Source organism: Salvelinus namaycush, unplaced genomic scaffold (genome assembly GCF_016432855.1).
Source record: "Salvelinus namaycush isolate Seneca unplaced genomic scaffold, SaNama_1.0 Scaffold1190, whole genome shotgun sequence".
In the NCBI taxonomy this organism is placed as follows: Eukaryota; Metazoa; Chordata; class Actinopteri; order Salmoniformes; family Salmonidae; genus Salvelinus; species Salvelinus namaycush.
The window spans coordinates 54,050-75,000 of record NW_024057887.1 but is presented as its reverse complement, the minus strand read 5'-3'; the positions used below and the strand labels follow the sequence as shown (position 1 = coordinate 75,000).

General features: G+C 42.3%; 1 protein-coding gene across 1 annotated transcript in view; it reads right to left on the bottom strand.

The window, feature by feature from the left end:
• The window catches only part of sypa (synaptophysin a), a 21,046-nt gene extending 2,728 nt beyond the window's left edge, over positions 1 to 18,318 (bottom strand). The window contains exons 1-5 of the mRNA XM_038982508.1: positions 18,301 to 18,318; positions 12,314 to 12,379; positions 6,605 to 6,729; positions 4,754 to 4,952; positions 4,211 to 4,402 (exon numbers count right to left, since the gene is read on the bottom strand). Of these exons, the coding sequence (XP_038838436.1) occupies positions 4,211 to 4,402; positions 4,754 to 4,952; positions 6,605 to 6,729; positions 12,314 to 12,379; positions 18,301 to 18,318 (600 nt within the window). The remainder of the gene's footprint in view (positions 1 to 4,210; positions 4,403 to 4,753; positions 4,953 to 6,604; positions 6,730 to 12,313; positions 12,380 to 18,300) is intronic.
• Between the last annotated feature and the right edge of the window lie 2,633 nt (positions 18,319 to 20,951).

The following is a 20,951-nucleotide window of genomic DNA, read 5'->3' as shown; positions in this document are numbered from 1 at the left end:
CCATCATTCTTAGACGGAAGAAGTTTAGAAATACAGACTCTACCTAGAGCTGGCCGCCTGGCCAAACTGAGCAATCGGGGGAGAAGGGCCTTGGTCAGGGAGGTGACCAAGAATCCGATAGTCACTCTGACAGAGCTACAGACTTCCTCTGTGGAGATGGGAGAACCTTCTAGAAGGACAACCATCTCTGCAGCACTCCACCAATCAGGCCTTTATGGTAGAGTGGCCAGACGGAAGCCACTCCTCAGTAAAAGGCACATGACAGCCCGCTTGGAGTTTGCCAAAAGGCACCTAAAGGACTCTCACACCATGAGAAACAAGATTCTCTGGTCTGATGAAACCAAGATTGAACTCTTTGGCCTGAAAGACAAGCGTCACGTCTGGAGGAAACCTGGCAACATCCTTCCGGTGAAGCATGGTGGTGGAAGCATCATGCTATGGGGATGTTTTTCAGCGGCAGGGACTGGGAGAGTCAGGATCGAGGGAAAGAGGAACGGAGCAAAGTACAGAGATCCTTGATAAAAGCTGCTCCAGAGCGCTCAGGACCTCAGACTGGGGCGAAGGTTCACCTTCCAACAGGACAACAACCCTAACCACAAAGTCAAGACAACACAGGAGTGGCTTCAGGACAAGTCTCTGAATGTCCTTGAGTGGCCCAGCCAGAGCCCAAACTCGATAAAACATCTCTGGAGACCTGAAAATAGCTGTGCACCAACGCTCCCCATCTAACCCGACAGAGCTTGAGAGGATCTGCAGAGAAGAATGGGAGAAACTCCCCAAATACAGGTGTGCCAAGCTTGTAGCATCATACCCAAGAAGATGCGAGGCTGTAATCGCTGCCAAAGGTGCGTCAACAAAGTACTGAGAAAAGGCTTTGAATACTAAATATACTGTAAATGTAATGTTCCCAGGGGGTTTTATATATATTTTTTATAATAATCTAAAACCTGTTTTTGCTTTGTCAATATGGGGTATTGTGATGTCATTACGGGGTATTGTGATGTCCTTATGGGGTATTGTGATGTCATTATGGGGTATTGTGATGTCATTATGGGGTATTGTGATGTCATTATGGGGTATTGTGATGTCCTTATGGGGTATTGTGATGTCCTTATGGGGTATTGTGATGTCCTTATGGGGTATTGTGATGTCCTTATGGGGTATTGTGATGTCCTTATGGGGTATTGTGTGTAGATTTATGAGGTGAAATAAACACAATTTGATCCATTGTAGAATAAGGCTGTAACGTAACAAAATGTGGAAAAAGTCAAGGGGTCTGAATACCTTCCGAATTAACTGTATATACACAAGTATGTGGACAGCCCCAGAACATTATTCCTCCTACACCAAACTTTACAGTTGGCACTATGCATTCGGGAAGGTAGTGTTCTCCTTGCATCTACCTGTTGTATTCAGCGCATGTGACAAATACAATTTGATTTGAATACAGACCTAGGGGGCCTATATACACTACATTGCATAGCTATGTCATAGCTACAGTATGCAATGGTTCCAAAATTGAGAACAAGCTGACTCGTGACATTAACAAGGATCCAGGATCTCTCATGATATTAACAAGGATCCAGGGAGATCTCTCATGACATTAACAAGGATCCAGGGAGATCTCTCATGACATTAACAAGGATCCAGGGAGATCTCTCATGACATTAACAAGGATCCAGGGAGATCTCTCATGATATTAACAAGGATCCAGGGAGATCTCTCATGATATTAACAAGGATCCAGGATCTCTCATGATATTAACAAGGATCCAGGGAGATCTCTCATGATATTAACAGGGATCCAGGGAGATCTCTCATGATATTAACAAGGATCCAGGGAGATCTCTCATGACATTAACAAGGATCCAGGGAGATCTCTCATGATATTAACAAGGATCCAGGGAGATCTCTCAGGATATTAACAAGGATCCAGGATCTCTCATGACATTAACAAGGATCCAGGGAGATCTCTCATGATATTAACAAGGATCCAGGGAGATCTCTCATGAAATTAACAAGGATCCAGGGAGATCTCTCATGATATTAACAAGGATCCAGGGAGATCTCTCATGATATTAACAAGGATCCAGGATCTCTCATGATATTAACAAGGATCCAGGGAGATCTCTCATGATATTAACAGGGATCCAGGGAGATCTCTCATGATATTAACAAGGATCCAGGGAGATCTCTCATGACATTAACAAGGATCCAGGGAGATCTCTCATGATATTAACAAGGATCCAGGGAGATCTCTCAGGATATTAACAAGGATCCAGGATCTCTCATGACATTAACAAGGATCCAGGGAGATCTCTCATGATATTAACAAGGATCCAGGGAGATCTCTCATGACATTAACAAGGATCCAGGGAGATCTCTCATGATATTAACAAGGATCCAGGGAGATCTCTCATGATATTAAAAAGGATCCAGGATCTCTCATGATATTAACAAGGATCCAGGGAGATCTCTCATGATATTAACAGGGATCCAGGGAGATCTCTCATGATATTAACAAGGATCCAGGGAGATCTCTCATGACATTAACAAGGATCCAGGGAGATCTCTCATGATATTAACAAGGATCCAGGGAGATCTATCATGATATTAACAAGGATCCAGGGAGATCTCTCATGATATTAACAAGGATCCAGGGAGATCTCTCATGATATTAACAAGGATCCAGGGAGATCTCTCGTGACATTAACAAGGATCCAGGGAGATCTCTCAGGACATTAACAAGGATACAGGGAGATCTCTCAGGACATTAACAGGGATCCAGCCAGATCTCTCGTGATATTAACAAGGATCCAGGGAGATCTCTCAGGACATTAACAAGGATCCAGGGAGATCTCTCATGACATTAACAAGGATCCAGGGAGATCTCTCATGATATTAACAAGGATCCAGGGAGATCTCTCAGGATATTAACAAGGATCCAGGATCTCTCATGACATTAACAAGGATCCAGGGAGATCTCTCATGATATTAACAAGGATCCAGGGAGATCTCTCAGGATATTAACAAGGATCCAGGATCTCTCATGATATTAACAAGGATCCAGGGAGATCTATCATGATATTAACAAGGATCCAGGATCTCTCATGATATTAACAAGGATCCAGGGAGATCTCTCATGATATTAACAAGGATCCAGGGAGATCTTTCATGATAATAACAAGGATCCAGGGAGATCTCTCAGGACATTAACAAGGATCCAGGGAGATCTCTCAGGACATTAACAAGGATCCAGGGAAATCTCTCAGGACATTAACACGGATCCAGGGAGATCTCTCAGGACATTAACAAGGATACAGGGAGATCTCTCAGGACATTAACAGGGATCCAGCCAGATCTCTCAGGATATTAACAAGGATCCAGGGAGATCAACAAGATGTGGGAGATGTCAACAATCCCACATGAGAGGGTTATATTTAAAAGCATGGATTCTGCTGAATAATCATTCATATCTAATTCTCTTTTCAATGTTTTAATGATCATTTTCAAAGATTTGAAATGTATTGTTTCTCATTTCAATGAATGTAATGTAACATCTCTGTTACAATGAATGTAATGTAACATCTCTGTTGCAATGTAACATCTCTGTTACAATGAATGTAATGTAACATCTCTGTTACAATGAATGTAATGTAACATCTCTGTTACAATGAATGTAATGTAACATCTCTGTTACAATGAATGTAATGTAACATCTCTGTTACAATGAATGTAATGTAACATCTCTGTTGCAATGTAACATCTCTGTTACAATGAATGTAATGTAAGATCTCTGTTACAATGAATGTAATGTAACATCTCTGTTACAATGAATGTAATGTAATATCTCTGTTACAATGAATGTAATGTAAGATCTCTGTTACAATGAATGTAATGTAACATCTCTGTTACAATGAATGTAATGTAATATCTCTGTTACAATGTAACATCTCTGTTACAATGAATGTAATGTAACATCTCTGTTACAATGAATGTAATGTAACCTCTCTGTTACAATGAATGTAATGTAACATCTCTGTTACAATGTAACATCTCTGTTACAATGAATGTAACGTAACATCTCTGTTACAATGAATGTAATGTAAGAGAGAATATTATTGTACTGCAACCGAACAAGGTAAGATCCCCGCTACAATATACAGTTAAAGCGTTGAAGCTAAACCTAGCTGTTAAAACCAGACACTCACGACGGAGGTGTTGAGTCCAGACATGACGGGGTCGTGAGCTTCACGACAGCGGTTCCCTTCCTCGTCGCAGGCTGAGATCAGATCCACCACTTTCTCAGGGTCCGTGGACGCCTTGACATCCGACAGGCCCTTAGCCCACGCAGCTGAACTGACCAACCACATGAAGGTGAACACACACGTCACGCCAAAGTCCTGCAGCGGAAGGTAGACACACACACACACACAGGAAACGAGGTCAAACTCATACAATGACATATAGAACACTTGATCAAGATGGCCGCCACGATCAGCACGTTCTAAAGCTATACAGGTCTGTGACATCAGACGCTAGCGAAGTATAGGATCTCTACGGTAAATACACACAGGAAGACGGGATGAAGTCAAATGTTCAAAATCGACTGCTACAAACGGTGAACATAAATGTGAGGAAATTAAAAAGGGATTAAAGTGCAAATATATTTGTATTTACCCTTCAACTGTAAATGCAACAACACGCACACACACACGCACATCCAACCCCCCCCCCCCCCTCCACCCACTCACAATGAGTGGTCCTTTGTTGTTCTCTCGGTACTTCTCCAGGGCGAAGACGTAGACGCTGAGGGCAGCCATGGAGTAGAGGAAGGCAAACACACCGATGGTGACGAAGAACTCAGCCGAGGATGAGTAGTTACCAACCAGGAAGAGACGCTCGGGGGGACCCCCTTTACAGGTTGGGGCGTCAAAGTATACTTGGTGAAGCCTGAAGATGGAGACAGAGGAGCAGGCGATTCTCAATCAATCTATCAAACACATATACACTACTTGACCAAAAGTATGTGGACACCTCTTCAAATTAGTGGATTTGGCTATTTCAGTCACACCCGTTGCTGACAGATGTATAAAATCGAGCACACCGCCATGCAATCTCCATAGACAAACATTGGCAGTAGTTTGAAGAGCTCAGTGACTTTCAACGTGGTGTCCGTCATAGGATGCAACCTTTCCTATCGGTCAGTTGGTAGCGTGTAGCGCGTAAAAAACGTCTGTCCTCCACTCACTACCGAGTTCCAAATTGTCTCTGGAAGCAACATCAGCACAATAATTGTTCATCGGGAGATTCATGAAATGGGTTTCCATGGCCGAGCAGCAGCACACTAAGTTCACCAAAGCCCATTTTCAGCAGCTGTCACAAAGTGCGTCCATTCTGACATTCAGTATCATGACATTCTGTATCATGCCATTCTGACATTCTATATCATGACATTCTGACATTCTGTATCATGACATTCTGTATCATGACATTCTGACATTCTGTATCATAACATTCTGACATTCTGTATCATGACATTCTGACATGCTGTATCATGCCATTCTGACATTCTGTATCATGGCATTCTGATATTCTGTATCACGACATTCTGACATTCTGTATCATGACATTCTGACATTCTGTATCATGACATTCTGTATCATGACATTCTGACATTCTGTATCATGACATTCTGACATTCTGTATCATGACATTCTGACATTCTGTATCATGACATTCTGACATTCTGTATCATGACATTTTGTATCATGACATTCTGACATTCTGTATCATGACATTCTGACATTCTGTATCATGACATTCTGTATCATGACATTCTGACATTCTGTATCATGACATTCTGACATTCTGTGTCATGACATTCTGACATTCTGTATCATGACATTCTGACATTCTGTATCATGACATTCTGACATTCTGTGTCATGCCATTCTGACATTCTGTATCATGCCATTCTGACATTCTGTATCATGACATTCTGACATTCTGTATCATGACATTCTGACATTCTGTATCATGACATTCTGACATTCTGTATCATGACATTCTGACATTCTGTGTCATGACATTCTGACATTCTGTAGCATGACATTCTGACATTCTGTATCATGACATTCTGACATTCTGTATCATGACATTCTGACATTCTGTATCATGACATTCTGACATAGTACAGTGAAGGTAGTTTGGTGAACAACACTCACTGAGATCTGAAGACTTGCGTTAACTTCCTGACTTACTGCCTATGCTTTAGATCAGTGGGCTAACACAGTCTTGACGGTAAGCAGACAACCAGTCTGTCACATTAGCATCAAAACACAGGATGTGTCTCAAATGGCACCCTATTCCCTAGGGTGCCACCCTAGCACTACTTTGGACCAGGGTCGGTAGGACTGTGGCACCCTATTCCTTACATAGTGCACTACTTTGGACCAGGGTCGGTAGGACCGTGGCACCCTATTCCCTACATAGTGCACTACTTTTGAACAGGTCCCTATGGGGAATAGGGTGCCATTATGGACGTAGAACATAAGACACATTTAATGCTAGTCAACACTAAAACTCAAGAGAGCTTGACTGACCTGAAAGGATACTCGAATTCCACTTCTATACTCAGGTCGCTCTCGGTCCTGTTTTTACACTCCACACTCATCTTGAACATCCCGGAGTAACTCCCACATGTTGAGAATGCAAAGATGGCAAAGATCTGCAGGGCAGACAGTAGAGGGATAAAAACATGGTCTATAATTGTTTCACTTTCCCTAGTCTGTGAATTTCAGTTGCGTGATTAAGGGTCAATAACAATAAAGTAATACACAGTTTATGGTAATAAGAGAAACACATATTCATAAAAATAATAAATGTAGTAAAATACTTATCCTATTCCCTACATAGTGCACTACTTTGAACCAGGGCCCTGGTATAAAGTAGTGCACTATAAAAGGGAATAGTGTCCCATTTGAGAGAACACCCGAGGCCTATAGCCAAGCAACCCCCATCATTTCCCAACCCCCCAGTAGATGTATTAAATCCAGCAGATCCCCCCCCCCCCCCCACTAAGAGATGAGGTTAGTGTAGCATGTGATGTAGTAGGGCAGGCCAGATCGGATTGAATGGAGGAGAATCTAGCTGTTTTTACATTTCACTGCCATCTGTCGCATCCTCCCACTGGTGGGTGTGTGTTTGTGTGTGTGTATGTGTATGTGTGTGTGTATGGGTGTGGGTGTGTGTGTGTGTGTGTGTGTGTGTGTGTGTGTGTGTGTGTGTGTGTGTGTGTGTGTGTGTGTGTGTGTGTGTGTGAATGGGAGGGGGCAACAGCGTGGCGTCAACTCACTCACGACTCCCAAGTGACAATGTTCAGATCATCTCACCCCACTATCCTCCTGAAGGACACAGGGCTCTGGTTAACAAGAGTAGTGTACTAACAAGGGAACACGGAGCCATTTCAGAAGCAGACACTGTGATGTCACGCCGACTGGTCCAGGGTGTCGTGACTGCCCACGGCCACCAGATGGCGCTATTACTCTCTTCGTCGTGTAGTTGTCATGGTTACTGAGCATAGGCCTGATACTATCTGTATCCACTACCTTAGTATTTCCAGGATGTGTTCAGCTTTTAGACTGCTATTCCCGAAAATACATCTCAGATCATTTATTTAACCTTTATTTAACTAGGCAAGTCAGTTATGAACCAACCTTTATTTAACCTGTATTTAACCTGTATTTAACCTTTATTTAACCTGTATTTAACCTTTATTTAACCTGTATTTAACCTTTATTTAACCTGTATTTAACCTTTATTTAACCTGTATTTAACCTTTATTTAACCTGTATTTAACCTTTATTTAACCTGTATTTAACCTTTATTCAACCTGTATTTAACCTTTATTCAACCTGTATTTAGCCTTTATTCAACCTGTATTTAACCTGTATTTAGCCTTTATTCAACCTGTATTTAACCTTTATTCAACCTGTATTTAACCTTTATTCAACCTGTATTTAACCTTTATTCAACCTGTATTTAACCTTTATTCAACCTGTATTTAACCTTTATTCAACCTGTATTTAGCCTTTATTCAACCTGTATTTAACCTTTATTCAACCTGTATTTAGCCTTTATTTAACCTGTATTTAACCTGTATTTAACCTTTATTCAACCTGTATTTAACCTTTATTCAACCTGTATTTAACCTTTATTCAACCTGTATTTAACCTTTATTCAACCTGTATTTAGCCTTTATTCAACCTGTATTTAACCTTTATTCAACCTGTATTTAACCTTTATTCAACCTGTATTTAACCTTTATTCAACCTGTATTTAGCCTTTATTCAACCTGTATTCAACCTGTATTTAACCTTTATTCAACCTGTATTTAGCCTTTATTCAACCTGTATTCAACCTGTATTTAACCTTTATTCAACCTGTATTTAGCCTCTATTCAACCTGTATTTAACCTTTATTCAACCTGTATTTAGCCTTTATTCAACCTGTATTTAACCTTTATTCAACCTGTATTTAACCTTTATTCAACCTGTATTTAACCTTTATTCAACCTGTATTTAGCCTTTATTCAACCTGTATTCAACCTTTATTTAACCTGTATTTAACCTTTATTCAACCTGTATTTAACCTTTATTCAACCTGTATTTAACCTTTATTCAACCTGTATTTAGCCTTTATTCAACCTGTATTCAACCTTTATTCAACCTGTATTTAACCTCTATTCAACCTGTATTCAACCTTTATTCAACCTGTATTTAACCTGTATTCAACCTTTATTTAACCTTTATTCAACCTGTATTTAACCTTTATTTAACTAGGGATGTCAGTTATGAACCAATTCTTATTTACAATGACCGTCTACGCCGGCCAAACCCAAACCCGGACGACGTTGGGCCAATTGTGATATAGCCTGGGGAATCGAACCAGGGTCTGTAGTGACGCCTCTAGCACTGAGATGCAATGCCTTAGACCGCTGCGCCAATCGGGAGACAGATATGAATCTTATATAAAATGTACTGATGTCGCCTTATAGGAGGAGAGGTCCCACAAACAGAAGTGGAATGGTACTGATTTTCAAAAGTTGTTCCATTATTGATTTTCAAAAAGTCTCAGATTATGGACCTAGTGTTGTTCCTGGTTAAAGACTAACTCTGGGCCTAGTGTTGTTCCTGGTTAGAGACTAACTCTGGGCCTAGTGTTGTTCCTGGTTAGAGACTAACTCTGGACCTAGTGTTGTTCCTGGTCAGAGACTAACTCTGGGCCTAGTCCTGTTCCTGGTTAGAGACTAACTCTGGACCTAGTGTTGTTCCTGGTTAGAGACTAACTCTGGGCCTAGTGTTGTTCCTGGTTAGAGACTAACTCTGGGCCTAGTGTTGTTCCTGGTTAGAGACTAACTCTAGACCTGGTGTTGTTCCTGGTTAGAGACTAACTCTGGGCCTAGTGTTGTTACTGGTTAGAGACTAACTCTGGGCCTAGTCCTGTTCCTGGTTAGAGACTAACTCTGGACCTAGTGTTGTTCCTGGTTAGAGACTAACTCTGGACCTAGTGTTGTTCCTGGTTAGAGACTAACTCTGGACCTAGTGTTGTTCCTGGTCAGAGACTAACTCTGGACCTAGTGTTGTTCCTGGTCAGAGACTAACTCTGGACCTAGTGTTGTTCCTGGTTAGAGACTAACTCTGGGCCTAGTGTTGTTACTGGTTAGAGACTAACTCTGGGCCTAGTGTTGTTACTGGTTAGAGACTAACTCTGGGCCTAGTGTTGTTACTGGTTAGAGAGTAACTCTGGGCCTAGTGTTGTTCCTGGTTAGAGACTAACTCTGGACCTAGTGTTGTTCCTGGTCAGAGACTAACTCTGGACCTAGTCCTGTTCCTGGTTAGAGACTAACTCTGGACCTAGTGTTGTTCCTGGTCAGAGACTAACTCTGGGCCTAGTGTTGTTACTGGTTAGAGACTAACTCTGGGCCTAGTGTTGTTACTGGTTAGAGACTAACTCTGGGCCTAGTGTTGTTCCTGGTTAGAGACTAACTCTGGACCTAGTGTTGTTCCTGGTCAGAGACTAACTCTGGGCCTAGTGTTGTTCCTGGTTAGAGACTAACTCTGGGCCTAGTGTTGTTACTGGTTAGAGACTAACTCTGGGCCTAGTGTTGTTACTGGTTAGAGACTAACTCTGGGCCTAGTGTTGTTACTGGTTAGAGACTAACTCTGGGCCTAGTGTTGTTACTGGTTAGAGACTAACTCTGGGCCTAGTGTTGTTCCTGGTCAGAGACTAACTCTGGACCTAGTGTTGTTCCTGGTTAGAAACTAACTCTGGGCCTAGTGTTGTTCCTGGTTAGAGACTAACTCTGGACCTAGTGTTGTTCCTGGTTAGAGACTAACTCTGGGCCTAGTGTTGTTACTGGTTAGAGACTAACTCTGGGCCTGGTGTTGTTCCTGGTTAGAGACTAACTCTGGACCTATTGTTGTTCCTGGTCAGAAACTAACTCTGGACCTAATGTTGTTCCTGGTCAGAGACTAACTCTGGACCTGGTGTTGTTCCTGGTTAGAGACTAACTCTGGACCTAGTGTTGTTCCTGGTCAGAGACTAACTCTGGACCTATTGTTGTTCCTGGTCAGAAACTAACTCTGGACCTAGTGTTGTTCCTGGTAAGAGACTAACTCTGGACCTAGTGTTGTCCCTGGTCAGAGACTAACTTTGGATTGAGTATTGTTCCTGGTTAGAGACTAACTCTGGGCCTAGTGTTGTTCCTGGTCAGAGACTAACTCTGGACCTAGTCCTGTTACTGGTTAGAGACTAACTCTGGGCCTAGTGTTGTTACTGGTTAGAGACTAACTCTGGACCTGGTGTTGTTTCTTAGAGACTAACTCTGGACCTAGTGTTGTTCCTGGATAGAGACTAACTCTGGGCCTAGTGTTGTTCCTGGTTAAAGACTAACTCTGGACCTAGTGTTGTTCCTGGTTAGAGACTAACTCTGGGCCTAGTGTTGTTCCTGGTTAAAGACTAACTCTGGACCTAATGTTGTTCCTGGTTAGAGACTAACTCTGGGCCTAGTGTTGTTCCTGGTTAAAGACTAACTCTGGACCTAATGTTGTTCCTGGTTAGAGACTAACTCTGGGCCTAGTGTTGTTCCTGGTTAAAGACTAACTCTGGACCTATTGTTGTTCCTGGTCAGAGACTAACTCTGGACCTGGTGTTGTTCCTGGTCAGAGACTAACTCTGGACCTGGTGTTGTTCCTGGTCAGAGACTAACTCTGGACCTGGTGTTGTTCCTGGTCAGAGACTAACTCTGGACCTGGTGTTGTTCCTGGTCAGAGACTAACTCTGGACCTAGTGTTGTTACTGGTTAGAGACTAACTCTGGGCCTAGTGTTGTTACTGGTTAGAGACTAACTCTGGACCTGGTGTTGTTTCTTAGAGACTAACTCTGGACCTAGTGTTGTTCCTGGTTAGAGACTAACTCTGGGCCTAGTGTTGTTCCTGGTTAAAGACTAACTCTGGACCTAATGTTGTTCCTGGTTAGAGACTAACTCTGGGCCTAGTGTTGTTCCTGGTTAAAGACTAACTCTGGACCTAGTGTTGTTCCTGGTTAGAGACTAACTCTGGGCCTAGTCCTGTTCCTGGTTAGAGACTAACTTTGGGCCTAGTGATGTTGAGAGAGAGAGGGGAGAGAGACGGGCAACCAGTGAAGAACAAACACCATTGTAAATACAACCTATATTTATGTTTATTTATTTTCCCTTTTGTAAACTGACTATTTGCACATCGTCACAACACTGTATATAGACATAATATGACATTTGTAATGTCTTTATTATTATGGAACTTTTGCGAGTGTAATGTCTACTCTGAATTTTTTATTGTTTATTTCACTTTTGTTTATTATCTTGCTTTGGCAATGTAAACACATGCTTCCCATGTTAATAAAGCCCCTTAAATTGAAATGGAATGTAATTGACGGACCAGAGAGAAGGAGAGTGGGAGGACAAGAGAGAGGGGGAGATTAGAGTTAGAGGGGGGTCAGAGAGAGGAGGAGAACAACAGAGAGAGAGAGGAGGGGAGAGAGACAGAGAGAGACAGAGAGAGAGGGGGGAGAGAGAGAGAAAGAGAGAGAGATGACCTATCCATTCTAGAGCTTTGATAAAACCCAGGGGAACTTTGATTTAACCATTCTAGAGCTTTGATGAAGCCCAGGGGAACTTTGATTTAACCATTCTAGAGCTTTGATGAAGCCCAGGGGAACTTTGATTTAACCATTCTAGAGCTTTGATGAAGCCCAGGGGAACTTCAACTTACCCATTCTAGAGCTTTGATGAAGCCCAGGGGAACTTTGAGGACTCGGAACTGTCCGCCTGCAACCAACTGGAGAAGAAGAAAAAAAATAACGATGATTCCAAATCATAACAAAACAGCCATTCATCATTGATCGGTGTAATATGATAAGGAAGCACTACACAGAGAGCAGAAGTAGAGAACAACTGTATTAATGTAGGCCTACTGAAATGATACAGATATAAGTGGGTCTAATCAAATGTCTATTAACATTGCAACCTGTTAATCGGGAAATGCCACTATATTCATCATCATCAGCACCACACCAACATAAACATACAGTTGAAGTCGGAAGTTTACATACACCTTCGCCAAATACATTTAAACTCAGTTTTTCACAATTCCTGACATTTCATCCTAGTAAAAATGCCCTGTCTAAGGTCAGTTAGGATCACCACTTTATTTTAAGAATGTGAAATGTCAGAATAATAGTAGAGAGAATGATTTATTTCAGTTTTAATTTCTTTCATCACATTCCTAGTGGGTCAGAAGTTTACATACACTCAATTAATATTTGGTAGGATTGCCTTTAAATTGTTTAACTTGGGTCAAATGTTTCAGGTAGCCTTCCACAAGCTTCCCACAATAAGTTGGGTGAATTTTGGCCCATTCCTCCTGGTGTAAGAGCTGGTGTAACTGAGTCAGGTTTGTAGGCCTCCTTGCTCACACACGCTTTTTCAGTTCTGCCCACACATTTTCTATGGGATTGAGGTCAGGGCTTTGTGATGGCCACTCCAATACCTTGACTTTGTTGTCCTTAAGCCATTTTGCCACAACTTTGGAAATATGCTTGGGATCATTGTTCATTTGGAAGACCCATTTGCGACCAAGCTTTAACTTCCTGACTGATGTCTTGAGATGTTGCTTCAATATATCCACATAATTTTCCTGCCTCATGATGCCATCTATTTTGTGAAGTGCACCAGTCCCTCCTGCAGCAAAGCACCCCCACAACATGATGCTGCCACCCCCGTGCTTCACGGTTGGGATGGTGTTCTTCGGCTTGCAAGCGACAACTTTTTCCTCCAAACATAACGATGGTCATTATGGCCAAACAGTTCTATTTTTGTTTCATCAGACCAGAGAACATTTCTACAAAATGTACAATCTTTGTCCCCGTGTGCAGTTGCAAACCGTAGTCTGGCTTTTTTATGGTGGTTTTGGAGCAGTGGCTTCCTTCTTGCTGAGTGGCCTTTCAGGTTATGTCGATATAGGACTCGTTTTACTGTGGCTATAGATACTTTTGTTCTGGGATTGATTTGCACTTTTCACACCAAAGTACGTTCATCTCTAGGAGACAGAACACATCTCCTTCCTGAGTGGTATGGCGGCTGCGTGGTCCCATGGTGCTTATACTTGCGTACTATTGCTTGTACAGATGAACGTGGTACCTTCAGGCATTTGGAAACTGCTCCCAAGGATGAACCAGACTTGTGGAGGTCTACAATTTTCTTCTGATGTCTTGGCTGATTTCTTTTGATTTTCCCATGATGTCAAGTAAAGAGGCACTGAGTTTGAAGGTAGGCCTTGAAATACATCCACAGGTACACCTCCAATTGACTCAAATTATGTCAATTACCTTATCAGAAGCTTCTAAAGTCATTATATAATTTTAAGGAATTGTCCAAGCTGTTTAAAGGCACAGTCAACTTAGTGTATGTAAACTTCTGACCCACTGGAATTGTGATACAGTGAATTATAAGTGAAATAATCTGTCTGTAAAGAATTGTTGGAAAAATTACTTGTGTCATGCACAAAGTAGCTGTCCTAACCGACTTGCCAAAACTATAATTTGTTAACAAGAAATTTGTGGAGTGTTTGAAAAACGAGTTTTAACGACTCCAACCTTAAGTGTATGTAAACTTCCGACTTCAACTGGATGTGAAAATGGCGTGTTTCTATGTTTTGTAGTAAAATAAATAGAGGAAGATACATGTTTCTAATGACATTATCAACCAATTAGAGGACAACTAGTAGGCAGTTACTAGGCAATGCCTATTCACGATTGGTTAAAATCACACGATGCGCACTGATGACGTCATTGGAAACACTTATCTTCCTCGTTTTTTAACATATGTGGATGTTGGTGCTGGAGATGATCATTACGAAGCTGATGTTTTAAATGTCCCTTTAAGAAGTGATCATAGAAGACACGCAGTAAACTAATCATTTTTTTGGTCACCATTATCTCTATAGGCCTACAGCAGTAATATATGATTCTCAACAGAGAGTCTGTATAACGATAGAGAGAACACAATGACTGATTATTTACACATATGATGTTTCTCAGGGCCATCTACTTTTAAAAGTTGATGAAGATGGCAGTTTTTATATATTAGTTGATGATTATGCAAGTTTCCCCATTTCAGGAATTTCCAGTCAATGACATGCCATGTAGCCTAATACCAACAACCAGACTGGTATGTTTAATACAGTCGTCAGCATCAGGAAATGCTGTGGTGGCAGACAAAATGGAGGCTATGAAACAACTCTATCAATTGTGACCGCCTCATTCTGCCCTGTGACCGCCTCATTCTGCCCTGTGACCGCCTCATTCTGCCCTGTGACCGCCTCATTCTGCCCTGTGACCGCCTCATTCTGCCCTGTGACCGCCTCATTCTGCCCTGTGACCGCCTCATTCTGCCCTGTGACCGCCTCATTCTGCCCTGTGACCGCCTCATTCTGCCCTGTGACCGCCTCATTCTGCCCTGTGACCGCCTCATTCTGCCCTGACACCTCTTTTTCAAGTTGCCTAACTCCGTTGGTTAAATATAAGGACTACTTTATGTTGCAGAGGTAGAACCATTTTGTAGCATTACAGGGCAACACATTAGCTCTGTGTATGTCACGTTGGCAGTGGCCTCTCTAAATGCCAGCCTGGTCGTGGCACAGTGAGTGTGTACTTTTAGCTCAGCATTTCTTGGTTTTGATGGCAAGAGTGTTTGACAGATGAGCTTCCTCTGCTCTCCTCAGTCCTCTCACTCACTCACACACCATCTCATGCCGACTGCATTCCCAGAAAGGTGGCTCATGCCCACTATACCGTCCTTGGCAAAGCCAAGAATTCTGCCCTGACAATACCCTCTGTGTTGATGAGAGCTGTAGAGTGGGTGGTGGTGGGTACTAAGTAGCTAGTAGCTTAGGCTAGCTATGTAGCTATTCAAGTAGTTCTAATAGTTTTCACCCCTACACACCTCCCCACCGAAACACAATCTTCTTGAGTGTGCTGTACTGAATACTGCAGTTAAACTCTGTAGCTACTTAGCATTGCGATTATGAGTGTGGGATACAACCAGGATATTAACAATAAAGTGGCCTATACACCTGAATGTACAAAACATTAGGAACACCCCCTTTTGCCCTCAGAACTGCCTCAATTCATCAGGGCAGGGACTCAACAAGGTGTCGAAAGCATTCCACAGTGATGTTGGCCCATGTTGACCCCAATGCTTCCCACCGTTGTCCAGTTGGCTGGATGTCTATTGGGTGGTGGACCATTCTTGATACACACACACAAGACAAGGATTGTGTACGTGTGCCATTCTGAGGGTAAATGAGTAAGAAAAGATTTAAGTGCCTTTTGAACGGGGTATGATAGTAGTTGCCAGGCGCACCGGTTTGAGTCAAGAACTGCAATGTTGTCGGAATTTCCACACTCAACAGTTTCCCATGTTTATCAAGAATGTTCCGCCGCCCAAAGGACATCCATCCAATTTGACATGAACTGTGGGTAAGCATTGGAGTCAACATGGGCCAGCATCATGGGCCAGCATCATGGGCCAGCATCATGGGCCCGCATCATGGGCCAGCATCATGGGCCAGCACCATGGGCCAGCACCATGGGCCAGCATCATGGGCCAGCATCATGGGCCAGCATCATGGGCCAGCATCATGGGCCAGCATCATGGGCCAGCATCCCTGTGGAAACGCTTTCAACTCAATATCAGGAAGGTGTTCTTAATGTTTAGTGTATATTGCATGTTCATGTGTAACCGATGTGAAATGGCTAGCTAGTTAGCGGTGGTGCGCGCTAATATCAAAATCAAATTTATTTATAAAGCCCTTCGTACATCAGCTGATATCTCAAAGTGCTGTACAGAAACCCAGCCTAAAACCCCCAAACAGCAAGCAATGCAGGTGTAGAAGCACGGTGGCTAGGAAAAACTCCCTAGAAAGGCCAAAACCTAGGAAGAAACCTAGAGAGGAACCAGGCTATGAGGGGTGGCCAGTCCTCTTCTGGCTGTGCCGGGTGGAGATTATAACAGAACATGGCCAAGATGTTCAAATGTTCATAGATGACCAGCATGGTCAAATAATAATAATCACAGTAGTTGTCGAGGGTGCAGCAAGTCAGCACCTCAGGAGTAAATGTCAGTTGGCTTTTCAAAGCCGATCATTAAGAGGATCTCTACCGCTCCTGCGTTTCAATCGGTGACGTCACTCGCTTTGAGACCTTGAAGTCTCCCCTTGCTCTGCAAGGGTCGCGGCTTTTGTGGAGCGATGGGTAACGATGCTTCGTGGGTGACTGTTGTTGATGTGTGCAGAGGGTGCCCGGGTCGGGGCTAGGGGACGGACTAAAGTTAAACTGTTACACATGCATCATTTATTTTCACCATCATCTGCATATGTTTACAGCCTTTACATTAATTGTATGTTATTCTCAATAGTAGGCCTATTCCTTCTCATCATGTGTTCAGATTACAATAAGATATACCGTATATTCGGTGAGGAGGCTGTGGTATGTATGACATTGCACCTTTAATGAAATAGACAACATGATGATTGGATATTTGTTTTGCATCTGTGGATTTTAATATTTTATAAAAATGTCCACATATCGGCTTATTAATTAAACATGGTACGTAGCCTAAATATTTGAGCACAGATGGACCAACTATCGAAATATTTGAGTACAGAGAGTGAGGTGTGAATACGCGAAGTCATGGCCTGCCGTTAACGTCGACCCGGGGAGAGTGGGCCTGGTAAAAGGTGCGGTTTGGATTGGACATGACACCATTACGTTTTAAAGTTCCTGTGGTATAGCTAGTGATGCTCAGTCAGAAACCACGAGCATTATCATGCGAACAATTACCGATAATAACTACCGTTTGTTACCCACTCATTTAATTGCTTCGTTCGTTTTAATTATGATAGAATCCAACTAGAAGCAAATATACGGTTGTTAATAGGACGAAAAGGCAGACACCATTTCATGTTTTTAACACCTGAGGGCATTGGACAGTCATTTTATTAAAACGACTTTATTCCGTTCTTATATTCACCCAACGAATGTCGAGATAAATAGCGCTGCTATCGGCCTACGTATCAGATAGCGTTCCAAAAGAAGAGTCACTAGTCTATACAGCCATGTAGGGAATAAAGGTGAACTGCCATTTTACAACGCAATCTGAAATGAAATGACAGCTGCACATAGCCTTTACCAGGCCCGCTTTATAAGCAGATAATATAATGCCACGATTGCAGAAAAAAAATATATGTATATTTCACTCATATGAACAAATACATATTTGGACGATAGATAGACGAAGATATTTCGTTCCATAATTGATCTGTGCGTACATGTATATGATGGGGATACCGTCATATCACCATCCATAGTCCACCAATGGCTGTATTTGACATAATATTAAACAATAACATTACATTCTTATCATTTTACCCGGCATAGCCACAAGATAGTATGTTTAATTTGACACATAAACGCATAAACACCCACTCCCTCAGTAATTATAAGGATGTGCTGTATTTCAGTCAACAAACGGCGTCTGCATCATAAGGGGGGGGGGGGGCTTTCCATGGATTTACCTGATAAATCTAATATCCCAGATATCTACATAGCAACGCTCATAACCGGTTCGTACGTACAAGTTACAGTTGATATTTAAACAGCAGTAAATGTCCGTTATGTTTCTAGATGTTCAGAGCCCTACCTGATTCACAATATCCATCCTGGCCGCCTTGCTCGTTGAGAAGAGAAATTGCGGAGCAGGGGGAGGGAGCCGTCACAACCGGAAAAGCCCTCGGTAGGGGGAAGGAGACTGGAACAGCGCTATGCGTCACTGTGTAAGGTGTAGTAGATGGCGTGTGATACGAAAAAGACAGAAGAAGCGCATAACACAAACTGCCACGACGGTCAAACAGGACAAGACACCCACTGGTAGAGAAATACTTAGATATAGGATCAAATAAATGTATTGTTTTTGATATTGGATGTAAAGGGGAGCCAGACCATCCAATGAAATAGACCTATTTTTTTTGGAAGCCTGCTATGGTCTGCCTTTATAATGCTGGTATTTTGCCGCCATTTATTTCCCCAAAATGTTGAATAGCACCATTCACTTTCCAGGCAGTAAACCGCAGTGCTTAACTAACTGTCTATGTGTGCCAATAGTGAGACGTCATCTTACTGCTATTTAGCCGTGGCTGTCTCAACTGGGATGTGACCAACTGGGCCTGAACCCAAGTCTCTTTTCTTCCGCAGTGTGTCACACGACTGCGTTAGACTATCGGCATTCACTCGAAAAGCTCATCTTCAGGTCTCAGGCAATGTTACTTATCAAACCAGCAAGTGAGCGTACACGTGTAACAGTTTTAGCTTCCGTCCCTCTCCTCGCCCCAACCTGGGCTCGAACCAGGGACCCTCTGCACACATCAACAACTGACACCCACGAAGCATCGTTACCCATCGCTCCACAAGTGAGCGTACACACTTAGAAAAAAAGGTGCTATCTATAACGCAAAATGGTTATTTGGCTGTGCCAATAGGAGAACCCTTTTAAATAATACTTTTTGGGTTCCAGGTAGAACCCTTTTGGGTTCCAGGTAGAACCCTTTTGGGTTACAGGTAGAACCCTTTTGGGTTACATGTATGGCCCTTTCCACAGAAGGTTCTACATGGAACCCAAAATAATTATACATGGAACCCAAAATGATTCTCCTGGGAACCAAAAAGGGTTCTCTTATAGGGACATCAGATGTATCTTCATCTGATGTACACACAAGCTAATACAATACAATAGGTCTTTAACGATAACTTTATTGTCTATTTACGTGGAAATTCATTTTTTGTGTGAGGGTTAGACCAACCCTCCTAGCTTGGTAGGAGTTGTCACCACAGCGCAAACAGATCTGGGACACCAGGCTACAGCCATGGTTATCTCTACATCAGGGGTATTCAACTCTGACCCTACGAGGTCCAGAGCCTGTTGGTTATATCTTCTACTTGATCATTAATAGGGTTCCCCAGTGGCGCAGCGGTCCAAGACACTGCATCGCAGTGCTAGAGGCGTCACTACAGACACACTGATTTGAATCCAGGCTGAATCACATCCGGCCGTGATTGGGAGCCCATTCAGTGCATTCGGAAAGTATTCAGACCCCTTGACGTTTTCCACATTTTGATACGTTACAGCCTTATTCTAAAATGTATTTTCCTCGTCAATCTACACACAGCAAAATTACAAAACGAAAACATTTTTTTTTTTGCAAATTTATTACAACTTTAAAAAAAGAAATACCTTATTTACATACAGTACCAGTCAAATGTTTGGACACACCAGGGTTTTTCTTTATTTTTACTATTTTCTACATGAGAGAATGCCAAGAATGTGTAAAGCTTTGTTCAAGGCAACGGGTGGCTTTTCTTAGTTTTTTTTAAATTTAACCTTTATTTAACTTGGCAATTCAGTTAAGAACAAATTCTTATTTACAATAACGGCCTACCATGACAATGACAGTGGCTACTTTGAAGAATCTAAAATCAAAAATATATTTTGATTTGTTTAACACTTTTTTTGGTTACTACATGATTCCATCTGTGTTATTTCATAGTTTTGGTGTCTTCACTATTAATCTACAATGTAGAAAATAGTAAAAATAAAGAACAACCCTTGAATGAGTAGGTGTCCAAACTTGTGACTGGTAGTGTACGTACTCAGATCTTTTTGCTATGAGACTCGAGATTGAGCTCAGGTGCATCCTGTTTCCATTGATCATCCTTGAGATGTTTTCTACAACTTGATTGGATAAACATCATGTTTAGCAGGCACTAGTTTGCATCAAGCCTGTCTTGAGCATGTGGCCATAGATTATCATCGAAATGGCTGTAAATATCCTCATTGTTCTGGGGAAACCCCTTGTGGCGAATCCAAGCCTGACATAGGTCTGAATTGAAATCATTGTATGCCTCATCCATGGCCTGAAGAAGGAGGGTGGGACGCTCACACATCTGTCATACATCTTCCACCTGTATTGTAATCGTGTATTGTGTTTTACAGTATTGTATTGTACTCCTGTATTGTAGTGGTCCTGTACGTGGCTCCATTCATAAGAGAATTGCGCTGGCAACACCAGAGTTGTGGGTTCGATTCCCGCTGGGGTCTCAAACCAAAATGTGTGGATTGTTGTCACTTTGGATTTTTTTATTTAACCAGGCATGTCAATTAAGAACAATTTCTTAATTACAATGACAGCCTACCCCGGCCAAACCCGGGCCAAACCCCGGCCAAACCCGGGCCAATTGTGTGCCTCCCTATGGGACTCCCAATCACGGCCGGATGTGATTCAGCCTGGATTCGAACCA